Genomic DNA, 14,152 nt, shown 5'->3' on the forward strand with positions numbered 1-14,152 from the left:
AAAACATTAAAAAAAAAAAAAAAATCATTTGCTATCTGGGGTTTTGATTGCCCACTCATGTTTACAAAAAAGAACAGGATCATGTGGTAAATATGCAGTTAACCTCCCAAGAGGCCATCAGACTCTGTAATGGGCTAATAGCTGGTGAGGTCAGGGTGCCCCGGAGGACAATGTATCTTGAGTGAATCAACCCGGCTGGACGGGTATCCTGTTTATTCCCATTAATGAGTTTAAGTCGGAATGGGACAATGTTACTCAGGCCAGGTGTGGGGCGATACCTCTGACTCAGCTAGCTGTTTTACCCTCTTAATCCCTACATTTCCCACTACATCTTCAATCCCATTTCCAGTTCCAATTTTCTAACATCTCCCTATCGTAACAGCGTATTGACTTTTTGTTCTTGCTAGTCACCTTGATACGTGCCTTCTAGTTATCAATTGAATTATTTATTTTAACTAAACCAGTTGTGATTTTAAACACATCTATCAAATTTCTTGATCATTTCCATTCTGAGAGCATCTACCAAACTGCCCTCATGCCTGGAACAATTCTACTATATTTCTTCTGTATCCTCTCCAAAGCCTTTGCATCCTTTCTAAAGGGATGCAATGTGTTCTACGTAGGTTTAGCATACCATCTTTAATTTTGTACACTTTGAGTCTGTTAAAAAAGCTTGGCATCCTTTTGTGCTTTGTTAACTACCCATTCCACCTTCAAAGATTTGTGTGCAAACACTCTCAGATCTTTCATCTTTTATCTACCTTTCTTCCTACCAGTATCACCTTTCACTTCAGGATTAAATTTTTGCCTAATGTGCCTGACTATTCCATGAGCTTATCTGTCCTCATGGGGATGGCACAGTGGTAACACTGCTGTCTCACAGCATCGGGGACCCAGGTTGATTCCATCCTTGGGGGAATGCCTGTGTGGAGTTTGCACATTCTCCTCATCCCTGCGTTGGTTTCCTCCGGGTTCTCCGGTTTCCTCCCACAGTCCAAAGATGTGCGTGTTCGGTGAATTGGCCATGTTAAATTTTCCCTTTGTGTCAAAGGGTTAGATGGGATTATAGGGATAGGGCAGGGAATTGGGTCTAAGTCGGTGCAGACTCGATGGGATGAATGGCCTCCTTCTGCACTAGTGATTGAGGTTTATACCATCTTCACAGTTTATTGTACCTCATGGGAATCACAGACTACGACCTGAAGGACCTCTTCACTTGACGTCACATACTTGACTGCAGAGTACTGTGAATCAGTAAGGAACCAATCTGCACCCACCAAACTTAACAATATGCAACTCTGCTCAGTACACATCTTCACTGTATCCTTCAACCAACTCACCCCTCCGTGCTCCCAGTCCTGAGCAGCATCACTTGCCCCTAAAACAGGAGGATAATTGCAACAGGCAAGCCACTGGAGAAGTCTACTCCAATCAAAGTCTCCCCTATTAAAGGACCTCGTCAACCCACCAGCAGTACACTGTCTCTCCCACTACCACATTGGTTAAACCCACCAACCATGGAGTGACAATTGAGGATTTATGGCAGGAGAAGGAGAAAATAGCCACCACAAAGCACCCTTATTATGGACCTCACCGCTCATCCACCTAGCTATGATCTTCCATAGCAACAATGTGCCCGTTTCTGGATTGTCCAAGGCCTCTACAGCAACCCAACAATCTGGGGTTACTAAAACCATCCAGTGTGCAGTGTGGTGCTGTCCAAACAATGACTCTCATTGTCAAGGAGTGCCCACTTGAAGGCAAGCTAAAGAACTCCATCAAGCCACTGAAAAGGTTGTTGCTTAGTTCTGTGACTTATGCACACGTCACATAAATAAATAAAATGTTTACTAGACCTTGAATGTCATCTGCAAGTTTTGAAATTGCCATGTCCAGGTCAACAATAACAGCAGTGACCAAAGTATGTAATGTTGAGAATGTTGACTTTCAACCTGAAAAACAACTCTTCACCACACCATTTGTATACAATTCCTTTCCAACAGTCTCTGCAACAAACTATTGTACCAATGCCGCTACTGGTTGTTCGGTTTCAATTTTGAGAAGTCCAATATTTTGTGAAGTCCAATATTTTGTCATGTGAGAGTACTTTAAAGAAATGGGTGTTTATAAATGCTTGTGTAGATAAATATCTGTAGTGGGAGTACCTTTAATAAATGGGTGTTTACTACTGCAGTGATGTCAGAGTGGGTGGAGCTGGGCTGTGTGTCATTTTTACTTTTGTTTTCGGCTGTTTGCTGCAGGGTGTGTTTAGTTTTGTTTCCAGTGTTGGAGCTGAAGCCAGACCAAGAAGATGTACTGCTGTTTTCTCTGCCATCAAAAGACTATCTTTCTTTTGATCATTTGGTGAATTCAGAATTATAAATGTTCTCAGTAGCGAATGTAAACCTAATGTGCTTCTGTTAGAAGGTGTTAAGTTGTATGGATGTTACAAGGAAAGCTTAAAGGATTACTTAGTGTTGTATTCTTTGGGGGTTGTATTTGAATTAATGGTTGCTAAGATGTTCACTATGTTTTAAAAAACGTTAAATTGACTTCATAGAATAAACATTGTTTTGCTTTAAAAAATACTTTCCAATTCTGCTGTACCACACCTGTAGAGTGGGCCGTGTGCTCCGCATATCACAATCTTTTAAAGGTTGTGGGTCAGGTAAACTCCATGATACACTTTGGGGTTCTCTAAACCCTGGCCCGTAACAAATTGGGGGCTTGTCCGGGATAAAAGTCTTATCTATTGGATTGGCTTAGCGAACTTAAGGACAGTGAGCGATGAGCATATTGTGGTTGCTTTTCAGGTGTGGTATTTCAGTTTAAGTAGGGAGTGTGTTGTGGACAATGGCTCTTTCAGAGGCTCTGAAGTTTTTGGAGGTGGAGACGATCACACGCAGTACCTTACGGACAGAGACTAAAAGCAGACTTTTAGATTTGGCAAAAACATTGCAGTTAACGTTACCTGACAAAATGCGAAAAGATGAGGTAATTATGGCAGTGGCCAAATATTTAAAGTTGCCTGAGATCCAGTTTGACTCATTGGAAATGGCAAAAATTCAGTTACAACTTAAACAAATGGAACATGAGAAAGAATAAAAGCAGCTTGAAAGCGAAAGAGATAGAGAGGAGAGAGAAGAAAGGAGAAAAGAAAGAATAGCCCAGCAGAACAAAAATAAAGAGAAAGGGAGATACAGATCAGGGAAAAAGATAGAGAGAGAGTTTGAACTTCAGAAAATGGCCATGAAACATGACAGTTAAAATTGGCAGACATAAAGGGAAACGTACAGTTGGATGATAGTAATGAGGATAGTGAGAAAGAGCGTCATAGTCGAAGGCTTGGTGGGGATCTATTTAAATATGTCCAAGCATTGCCAAGGTTTGATGAGCAGGAGGTAGAAGCTTTTTTCATTTCATTTGAGAAGGTAGCTAAACAAATGAATGGCCACAGGACATGTGGGTATTACTGATTCAAACAAAGCTGATCGGTAGGGCTAGTGAAGTGTTTGCATCACTACCTGAGGAGTTATCTGGGCTGTTCGAGGAGGTGAAAACATCCATCTTGGGTGCATATGAACTAGTGCCTGAAGCCTACAGACAAAGGTTTAGAAATTTAAGGAAAGACTTTATGGAGTTTGAAAAGCTCAAACAGAGTAATTTTGATAGGTGGATAAAGACTTTGAAAATAGACCAAACGTATGAAGCTCTCGGAGGAATTATACTTTTGGAGGAGTTTAAAAATTCAATTCCTGATGTAGTGAGAACTCATATGGAAGAACAGAGGGTTAAAACTGCGAGATTAGCAGCAGAAATGGCAGATGATTATGAATTAGTTCGTAAATCAAAGTTTGGTTTCCGACATCAGTTTCCGCCTGTGATGGATAGAAACTGAGGACATGAGAAATACTCAAGTGATAGAGGCAAAGGTGATCTGATGGTAGATAATAAGGAGACTGTAGCTCAGATTTAAAAAAAGAAATCCAGGAGGGTGGAAAAGAAATAAAAAATTTCAAATGTTTTCACTGTAATGAAATAGGCCATGTAAAGTCACAGTGTTGGTGGTTGAAGAAAAGCACTGGGAAGGCTGATGTGGTAAAATAGGATAAGACAGTCGGGTTTGTTAAAGTGGTAAAGGAAAGCCCAAGTGAAGCAAAGGAGGTGCAAAAGATTGTACCGCCTGATCCAAGAGGTGATTCATAAGATGGTGCCAGATCTCTTTGAAGAATTTACTTGTGTGGGTAAAGTTTACTCATGTGTATCAGGAGGAGCAGGTAAAGAAGTCACAATTTCAAGAGATACGGGAGCTAGTCAATCTTTAATGGTAAGAGATGAGGAGTTACGTAGTTTGGGAAGAATGGTGCCAGGAAAGGTGGTAATATGTGGAATTCGGGGTGAGAGGAGTAGTGTTCAACTATATAAGGTAAGGTTAGAAAGTCTAGTGAAGAGTGGTGAAGTGGTAGCAAGAATAATAGAGAAACTATCTTGTCCAAGAATGCAGTTTATCTTGGGTAATGATATAGCTGGATCGCAGGTGGGAGTGATGCCTCCTGTGGTTGATAAGCCAGTGGAAAATCAAGCAACTGAAGTGTTGAAGGACGAATATCCTGGGATTTTTCCAGATTGTGGAGTAACAAGGTCGCAAACTCACAGGGTAAGACAAGAGGAGAAATCAAAGAGTGAAGATAAAGTTGAAGTGCAATTATCAGGAACGATTTTTGATTAGATGGTTGAAAAAGAACAAGAGAACAGGTGGAGGATGAGCTGGATATTTTTAGTTCAGGAAAATTGGCAGAGTTACAACAGAAAGATGTAGAAACCATAAGCATCATAGAATTTACAGTGCAGAAGGAGGACATTCAGCCCATCGAGACTGCACCGGACCTTGGAAAAAGCACTCTACCTAAGCACATACCTCCACCCTATCCCCACACCTCCACCCTATCCCCGTGACCCCACCTAACCTTTCCTGGACACTAAGGGGAATTTAGCATAGCCAAGCCACCGAACCTGCACATCTTTGGACTTTGGGAGGAAACCGGAGCACCCGGAGGAAACCCACGCAAATACCGGGAGAATGTGCAGACTCCGCACAGACAGTGACCCAAGCCAGGAATTGAACCTGGGACCCTGGAGCTGTGAAGCAACTGTGCTAACCACTATGCTACCGTGCTGCCTGGGTAAAACGGATGTATCAGAAAGCATACACGGAAGAGGAATCTGCGTGTATACCAGAGTGTTATTACCGTAAAAGTGATGTCTTGATGAGAAAATGGAGACCTTTACATATGCAGGCAGATGAAAAGTGGGCAGAATTTAATCCAAGTTGTATTGCCGGTAGAATATAGAAAGGAGGTATTGCGAGTTGCACATGAGGTACCAGTGGGAGGTCATTTGGGAATAAGGAAAATTCAAGCTAAAATACAAAAACATTTTTATTGGCCTGGACTACATAAAGATGTAGTTAAATTTTATCAATCATGTCACACATGTCAAGTGATAGGGAAACCTCAAGCAGTGATAAAACCAGCGCTCTTAATACCCATCCAGCATTTGAAGAACCTTTTACAACGGTCCTAATTGATTGCGTAGGACCGCTTCCTCAAATGAAAAGTGGGAATCAATATCTTTTGACTATAATGGATGTGTCCAGGTTTCCAGAGGCCATTCCAGTACGTAATATTACAGCTAAAAAGATTGTGGAGGAGTTACTTAAATTCTTCACTCTATATGGACTACCCACAGAAATACAATCGGATCAAGGGTCGAATTTTACTTCAGGTTATTCAAAGAAGTTATGGATAGCTTGGGAATAAAACAATTCTAATCAACTGCGTACCATCCAGAATTGCAGGGAGCATTAGCAAGGTGGCATCAGACAAATGTTGAGGGCTTATTGTCAAGATTATCCAGAGGATTGGGATAAAGGAATTCCATTCGTACTGTTTGCAATTGGGGATGCACCTAATGAGTCAGCCAAATTAAGTCCGTTTGAACTAATTTTTGGTATGAGGTAAGAGGACCACTTAAATTGATGAAGGAAAAATTGGTGAGTGAGACATCGGAAATTCCATTATTGGATTGCGTGTCAAATTTTAGGGGACGATTAAATAGAGCAGGTGAATTGGCTAGACAACATTTATAAGTTGCACAAAATGTGATGAAACGGGTAGCGGACAAAGTTTTAGTGTTGTTACCAGTGGTTGGTGAACCGTTAAAAGCTACGTTTATCATAGAATTTACAGTGCAGAAGGAGGCCATTCGACCCATCGAGTTTGCACCGGCTCCTGGAAAGAGCACCCTACCCAAGGTCAACACCTCCACCCAATCCCCACAACCCAGCAACCCCACCCAACACTAAGGGCAATTTTGGACACTTAAGGGCAATTTATCACGGCCAATCCACCTAATCTGCACATCTTTGGACTGTGGGAGGAAACCGGAGCACCTGGAGGAAACCCACGCACACACTGGGAGGATGTGCAGACACCACACAGACAGTGACCCAAGCCGGAATCGAACCTGGGACCCTGGAGCTGTGAAGCAATTGTGCTATCCACCATGCTACCGTGCTGTTTAGTAGACCTTATCAGATTGAAAGGAAATTAAGTGAGGTGAATTATGTGGTACAAACACCAGATAGAAGGAAGACTCACCGTGTGTGTCATGTGAATATGCTTAAAAGGTACTTTGAAAGGGAAGGAGAGAAAATGGAGATTTTAATGATTCTAACTCAAAAGTGACGAACCAAATCCAGATGACTGAATTTGACATACCTCAAATTAAATTGGAAAACAAGGATGTTCTTAAAAATTGGGATAAATTGTTGAGTTACCTCCCAGAGGAAAAACGGACTGACCTGGAAGAGTTATTGATATCACATGGGCAAGTTTGTAGAGATTAATTGGGAAGTACTAAAATGGCTACGCATGAAATGAGATGAAAATCGCTTATTGTCACAAGTAGGCTTCAAATGAAGTTACTATGAAAAGCCCCTAGTCGCCACATTCCGCGCCTGTTCGGGGAGGCTGGTACGGGAATTGAACCGTGCTGCTGACCTGACTTGGTCTGCTTTCAAAGCCAGCGATTTAGCCTTGTGCTAAACAGCCCACATGATGTAGATGTGGGAAATGCTGTTCCAATTAAACAACATCCATACAGACTTAACCCTTTAAAATTGGCACAGGTTAATAAAGAGATTGAGAGTATGCTTAAAAATGGCATAATTGAAGTGAGTTGTAGCCGATGGAGCTCACCCATCGTGATGGTACCTAAGCCAGACGGTACCCAACGATTGTGTGTGGACTATAGAAAGGTTAATGCAGTTACAAGCACGGACTCCTATCCTATCCCAAGTTTGGAGGATTGCATTGAGAAAGTGCGACAATTGGCTTTTATTTCTAAACTGGAATTACTTAAAGGTTACTGGCAGGTACGTTTATCTGAAAGGGCAAAGTAGATTTCAGCTTTTGTGACTCCAGATGGGATATACCAATTCAAGGTTATGCCATTTGGCATGAAAAATGCCCCAGCCACATTTCAACGCTTAACTAACAAAGTTGTTTCACGATTACCCAATTGTGGGGTACACATCGACGATCTGGTAATTTTCAGCCAGGCATGGAAAGAACATTTAAAACATCTGATGGGAGTTATTCGAATGACTTCAGGAGGCAGGTTTGGTGATGAACCTAGCCAAAGTGAATTTGGAAAAGCCCAAGTCACTTTCCTTGAGGAGTTTCTGATACCCTCGTGACGAAGGGAAATGATGCGATTTCTTTGCATGAGTGGATTTGATCGAACATTTGTGCAAAGGTTTTGTAGCGTGGTTGCCCCACTGATGGACTTGCTGAAGAAATGTCAAAAATGTCAATGGACAGTGGACTTTCAACAGGCATTTGACTGCCTGAAAGCTGTGATAACCAGTGCTCCTGTGTTGGAGAATTACAAGGGACTCTGTGATCAGATTGAACTGAAGTATCTAACTTTAAAGAGAAATGCCAAGGCATAGAGAAATGGATGGAGTGCAGAGACCTTGTTCAAAGAGACTATCAATCAGGAAGGATTTCAGTTGGAGGAAGAAGAACAAAAACAAAATGGACTATATTATTATATCTGTTTGCGGGTGTTGTTTTTTTTTTTTTTGAAACGATGAAGTATATTTACTGTGTGCATTTCTTAAAGGATGGTGAAAAATGAAACCATCTTGAAGTTGATGGGTTTTTTTTCCTTGGGGGGAGGTGTCATGTGAGAGTACCTTTTTAGAAATGGGTGTATATAAATATCTGTTTGGGAGTCCTTTTAAGAAATGGGTGTTTACTACTGCAGTGATGTCAGAGTGGGTGGAGCTGGGCTGTCTGTCAGCTTTTTACTTTTGTCTTGGGCTGTTTGCTGCAGGGTGTGTTTTAGTTTTGTTTTTAGTGTTGGAGCTGAAGCCAGACCAAGCAGGTGTACTGCTGTTCTCTCTGCGATCAAAAGACTATCTCTTGATCATTTGGTGAATTCATAATTATAAATGTTCTCAGTAGTGAATGTAAACCTAATGTGCTTCTGTTAGAAGGTGTTAAGTTGTATGGATGTTACAAGGAAAGCTTAAAGGATTACTTAGTGTTGTATTCTTTGGGGGTTGTATTTGAATTAATGGTTGCTAAGATGTTCACTATGTTTTAAAAAGGTTAACTTGAGTTCATAGAATAAACATTGTTTTGCTTTAAAAAATACTTTTCCATTTCTGCTGTACCATACCTGTAGAGTGGGCCGTGTGCTCCCCATACCACAATCTATTAAAAGTTGTGGGTCAGGTAAACTCCATGATACACATTGGGGTTTTGTAAACCCTGGCCCATAACAATTTTAACTTCCTTTGAAAGTACATACATCCACCATCTATACTGCTTTTACCAATGCTATTTATCAAAAAACTTAATCGGGTTGATCAAGCACCGATTGTGCTGGATCTGCTTTATTAATTCAATCTTGTCCAAGTGGCTTTAGATTTTCTCCAAATGTTTGTTAACTTGCCCACCAGTGATTTTAAACCGACTCGCTTGTAATTGTCAGATTTACCCTTCACCTTATTTTTGAACAATGGTGCAGTATTTGTTTTTTTAATTAAATGTAGAGTACCCAATTTTTTTTTTCCAGTAAGGGACAATATAGCATGGCTCATCCACCTACCCTGCACATTTTTGGGTTTGTGTGGGTGGGACCCACACGGACAGAATGTGCCAACTCCACATGTGCTGGGATTGAACCGCGAGGCAGCAGTGCTAATGATTGCGCTGCCATGCCGCCAATGGTGTACTATTTGTAATTGTTTTTTGGCATTGTCTATGTATCTGAAGAGTATCTGGAAATTGGGCCAGCATTTATTCTTCTACCATTTCCTCTGCAGTTTTGCTGGCTCATCCATTCTGTCACCTATCTTGTTTTAGTACTACCAGCCACCTTGCTGCTACCAGGCAACTGTTCATTTGCCAAAGTTTTGTACAGTGTCTTCTTTAGCATATACCAGTGCAAAGTACTTATTCAGTACCTTGGCTATGCCTTCTGCTTTCACGAATGCAGCTGCATTTTAGTCCCTAATCAGTCCCCTAAAAGCTCCTTCACTCTTGATATACCTGCCAAAGGCCTTTGGATAAAAGGAACAAAGAACAGCACAGGGATAGGCCCCTCGGCCCTCCAAGCCTGGACCGTCATGATACCAACCTTTGCCAAAACTCTCTATACCGATCCTATGCATGTATTTGTCAAGATGCCTTTTGAACGCCGTTCATGTATCTGCTTCCACAACCTCCCATGGCAACTCGTTCCAGGCACTCACCTTCTGTGTATTTTTTTTTTTTAAACTGCCTCGCACATCTCTTCTGAACTAAAGCCCCCTGGTGACTGACCCCTCCACCCTGGGAAAGAGTACCTGCCCATCCACTCTATCCATGCCCCATATAATCTTGTAGACCTCTATCAGGTCACCTCTCAAGTCTTTCTAATGAAAATAGTCAGAGTCTATTCCGCCTCTCCATATAGCTGATACCTCCAGACCAGGCAACACCCTGGTAAACCTCTGCACCCTCTCCAAGGCCCCCACATCCTTCTGGTAGTGTGGCGACCAGAATTGTGCAGAATATTCCAAGTGCAACCGTACCAAGGTTCTCTACAATTTGTAACATGACTTGCCAGTTTTTAAACTCAATGCCCCGATTATCAGAAAGTCAGATTGATCAGGAGAGACAACGGTTGGCAAAATGGGCTTGAAAGGGAGGAGACGTCATATCGTGTAATCTGTGTTTAGCAGAGAAATGGGCGGATAGCTGCTGCAGTAGGGGGTCCTTACCCTTTTACAGCAATAGTGAGATATTCCCCTGATTTATAGTAAAAGGAAGATTACCAAGAGAATGCAATTTTGAGAAGGCTGAGGTGAGCAAGGGAGATCAGCAGGAGGGGATGTTTTTATAAACGACAACAGAAACATCATCTGGTCCTGGAGCCTTTTGTCTTTGCAGCGCTTCGATGGCTTGATCTGTTTCCAGATTGAGGGGGAGATTATCTAACCTTTTTATATTTCCCCTTGATCTATTCTCATCAGCCCTTTTTTTTTTTTTGTTCCTTTTTCACATGCCCACTGCACTTTTTATATCGGCCTGACTCTCTTTTGTATTATTATTGAGCTTCTAAGAAAGACTTTGGTTGTCCTTCTATTTCCCCCTTGTGGGAATGTATCTGAACTGTATCCAAAACTGGGGTACCCAGTGCTCCATTATATTTCCACCTGTCTTTGAGTCCAGTTTAGCCAGGCCAGATCCCCCTAAATTCAACTAAGTATTTTAAGTAAGTATTTTAAATTTAGAATTTGTTGGTTATTATTATTTTGACGTTTGCATATGATAGATGGCATTAAACTTCATGGGACAATTGGCCGTAGCAAACTGGGGAAAACAAACAAATGGAAGAAACTGCAGGAAGGTTAGTAGAGTAATTAATGAATGCAGTTCGTTGACAAGACTGTTGGGAAAGGAATTGTATCCAAAATATAAAGCTCAAACAATTTTCTGCGCTTTGTACATGACAGTTTTGAACCTTGAAACAAGCAAATTGTCCAGTTGAGGCAGGATTGGCTAAAAAAAATTTAAGGAATACACATTGTTAATGTGCAAGGCAGCTAACAACTTGGGTGAGGTAGAGATGCCATTCTAGAAAGATGGAACTGTGGAAATGCTAAACTGCGGGCACATTTTGAATTATATCTAGCATGAGGGGCTCTAATTGTTATCAAACTAGAATATGAAAGGTTAAAGCAAAAATATAATGGATTTAAATTTTAATGCTGGATTTTGAGCTTGTAACTGGTAATGTTGTTGCCACTAGTTTCCAAATTGGTGACAAAATGGCCTCGTCATGACTAAGTGTTGTTCAACCACTGAATGCTTATTAGAGGCGAGACTATATAAACATGTTAAAAGGAACATGTTACTTTTACAAAATGGCTCAAATGGGGTTGGAGGAATGGAATTGAAAACTAAAATGCTGCAACTCGGCTAACACAACCTAATTAAGCAAATGCCCCTTGTATGACAATTGCTATGTTTTGTATAATGGTTGGATGTAAATCAATTTTTATAGTGTGTCAGTAACAAAAAATATAAATTTAAAACCCTTTGGGAAATTTGACGTTATTTTTCCACAAATTGAGTTATAGAATTAATCTTTAGGAGTGGCATTCAGTTTATTTTTTTTTTACTTTCAGGTTTCCTCATAGAGGATTGATATTTTTACCAATGGTTACAGAAAGGAAGATTTAAACTTAGTTCTAAATTTCTCATGTTACATTGACCTATCCAGTTGCTACCCTTTCCAGTGATGGAAAATAATTACCAAATGAAAATTAGTTCATCCTTGTGCCATATGCTTTAGATTGAGGTACTGTACAGCTTCAGTTCCAGTTATTTGTTTTATAGGTTGGGCTAAAATATGCCATTCTTCAATAACTTTCATAAGTTTATTTAAACTTCTAAAATTATATTGTAAATAGTATAGGTAAACCATACATTGGAATTGCGTATCACAAATTTAATTTTAAACTTTTTCTTTCAGTTCTTTTGTCCATCTGTTCACTGTTATGTGATCCAAATCCAGATGATCCCCTAGTGCCTGAGATTGCACGTATCTACAAAACAGATAGAGAAAAGTGAGTATTATGTTTCAGGTGATTCAACTCCCAAGGTACCAGCTGAGCAAACTAACTTGTGTAGTCCAGAACAGGGAGTGCTGCTTTAAAAGTATTCGATGCAAAATGCATCATCTCTGCTTCGACTGACCATAAGCTCATAATTGTGTGTGAATAATAGTAAACAGTGCTCGTTACGTTTCCATAGATTCCACTGTATTTACTCATTTGGTTTTATGCTGCCATATGTTTTGGAATATTGGCTAAATGGAGAGTGGTAGTTCATATCTCTTTAATGGCTCCTTGCAACCAGATGCAATGTGTAATTGGTTTCTGAAATCTTTTTCTCTCCTCATCTCACCTGTTTTATTGCACCAAATTCACAACTTTAATGTTTCTGATTAGAGCACTAAACTGTAATGACAATATGTCCAACCTAAATTTAATCTCACATTGGTGAGGTATGCAGTCTAAATGAAGCTAAGCCCTTGTTGGTGAGTATACTTATTGTAGTATTAAATAATAACTCAAAGAATAGAATTGAATATATACTGAAAAATAAAACTTTGTGGAACTATGGGGGAAAAGCCCGGGGAGCGGAATTATTTGGCCAACTCTTTCAAGGTACAGGTACGATGGGCAAATGGCTCTCTTTTGTACAAAGGTCAAATATAAATTGCTGAAGTGTTTGTGAATTTAGTGCCTTTTTATTTCTTTTCTTCTAGGTACAACAGAATAGCTCGGGAATGGACTCAGAAGTATGCAATGTGATTACATTAAAATGTTGACGAACCTCTTATACAGCTGGGGGAACTTGCAAAACAAATTTCTTTGGTTTCCATTTGACTGCTTTATTTGAGCCCACGCCTCTTCCCCTGTGCACATGTTCACCTGATCCAGCAGTGCTGCGTTGTTTTGTGTACATATTTGGAACAGCTGATAGAAATGCCCCTTTCTCAATTGTTTGAAATTCTGACTACTTACAAAGCAAGTGTTAATGTCCAGTTCTTCGATCATAACATTTTTGTGAGAGTAAAAGCATTCCTAGTCATTGTGACAAGATTGTTAAAAATTCAGGGTTTAAGTGCTTCCGGGGATGGGAACTTTTCCTTTTATAAGATGTATGTTGGAATTCTTTTAAACTCATAATGGTTATGAAAAATAGAATGAAGAACTTTAATTTGTTTAATGTTTTGCAATTTTTACGCTGAAGAATGCAAATCTACATTCTAGTTAAATGTTGGAATGGAAAGTTGAAAGCATACTTGTGTCCTATGAAATTGAATAGCCATTTGAATTGCCTCCCTCAACAGTTAATGAATTGGAGCTATTAGTTAGCCAGTCATTCAATTTTCCTATACCTTTTTGGGTTTATATTTGGCCTACAGTGAATGAGTAGCTAATAGCTCTAATTTTTTTTTTTTTTTGTTTTTGTTAACTAATCTTAGAAGCCTCATCTGGATGTAAGGGTAAAAATTCATGACAGAACTTGTGTATATTTAATGACCCAAAGGCTCTCCTGGAGCTTGTATGTTCAAAATGATTAATCTGTGTAATAAACTGATTACTAAAGTCATTAAGTATTTTTCTGAACAGGATAAAAGACAAATTGACTGCTGCCATCTTCAGTAATTTTGAGTGGTAGTACTTCAGTTTAAGCAATGAGCTTAATCCACAATTATGTTTTATGGTAACATTCTGTTTGCAGTGACTAACCTGTTAGGATCATCCTAGCTCAAGTCTGGTAATTAAGTGGTGGAGATTTGTATCTCGGCTACTAAAAGTTTGTATCTTAAAACCATGTTTTTTTGAGTGGGCATTTGGCCTACTATACTTGGGTCATTTTCCCCTCAAATTTGTTTAGGACCTGATGAACTTGCTTTTCAGATCTTCATTAATGCAGCAAGTGTGTAATTGCACACATCTTGCAGCTGCACAATGAATTCATGAGATATTCTGATGTATGTAAAACTTTGATCTGGATTT

The 14,152-nt window shown here is 40.0% G+C and overlaps 1 protein-coding gene across 2 annotated transcripts in view; it reads left to right on the top strand.

Annotated features, from left to right (window-relative positions):
• The window catches only part of ube2d2 (ubiquitin-conjugating enzyme E2D 2 (UBC4/5 homolog, yeast)), a 66,377-nt gene extending 52,635 nt beyond the window's left edge, over positions 1-13,742 (top strand). For both annotated transcript variants that reach the window (XM_072512231.1, XM_072512232.1), the window contains 2 exons: positions 12,094-12,187; positions 12,892-13,742. In XM_072512231.1, the coding sequence (XP_072368332.1) occupies positions 12,094-12,187; positions 12,892-12,937 (140 nt within the window). In that variant the 3' untranslated portion in view covers positions 12,938-13,742. The remainder of the gene's footprint in view (positions 1-12,093; positions 12,188-12,891) is intronic.
• Positions 13,743-14,152: the final 410 nt, after the last annotated feature.

This window comes from Scyliorhinus torazame, chromosome 7 (assembly GCF_047496885.1).
Source record: "Scyliorhinus torazame isolate Kashiwa2021f chromosome 7, sScyTor2.1, whole genome shotgun sequence".
Classification (NCBI taxonomy): domain Eukaryota; kingdom Metazoa; phylum Chordata; class Chondrichthyes; order Carcharhiniformes; family Scyliorhinidae; genus Scyliorhinus; species Scyliorhinus torazame.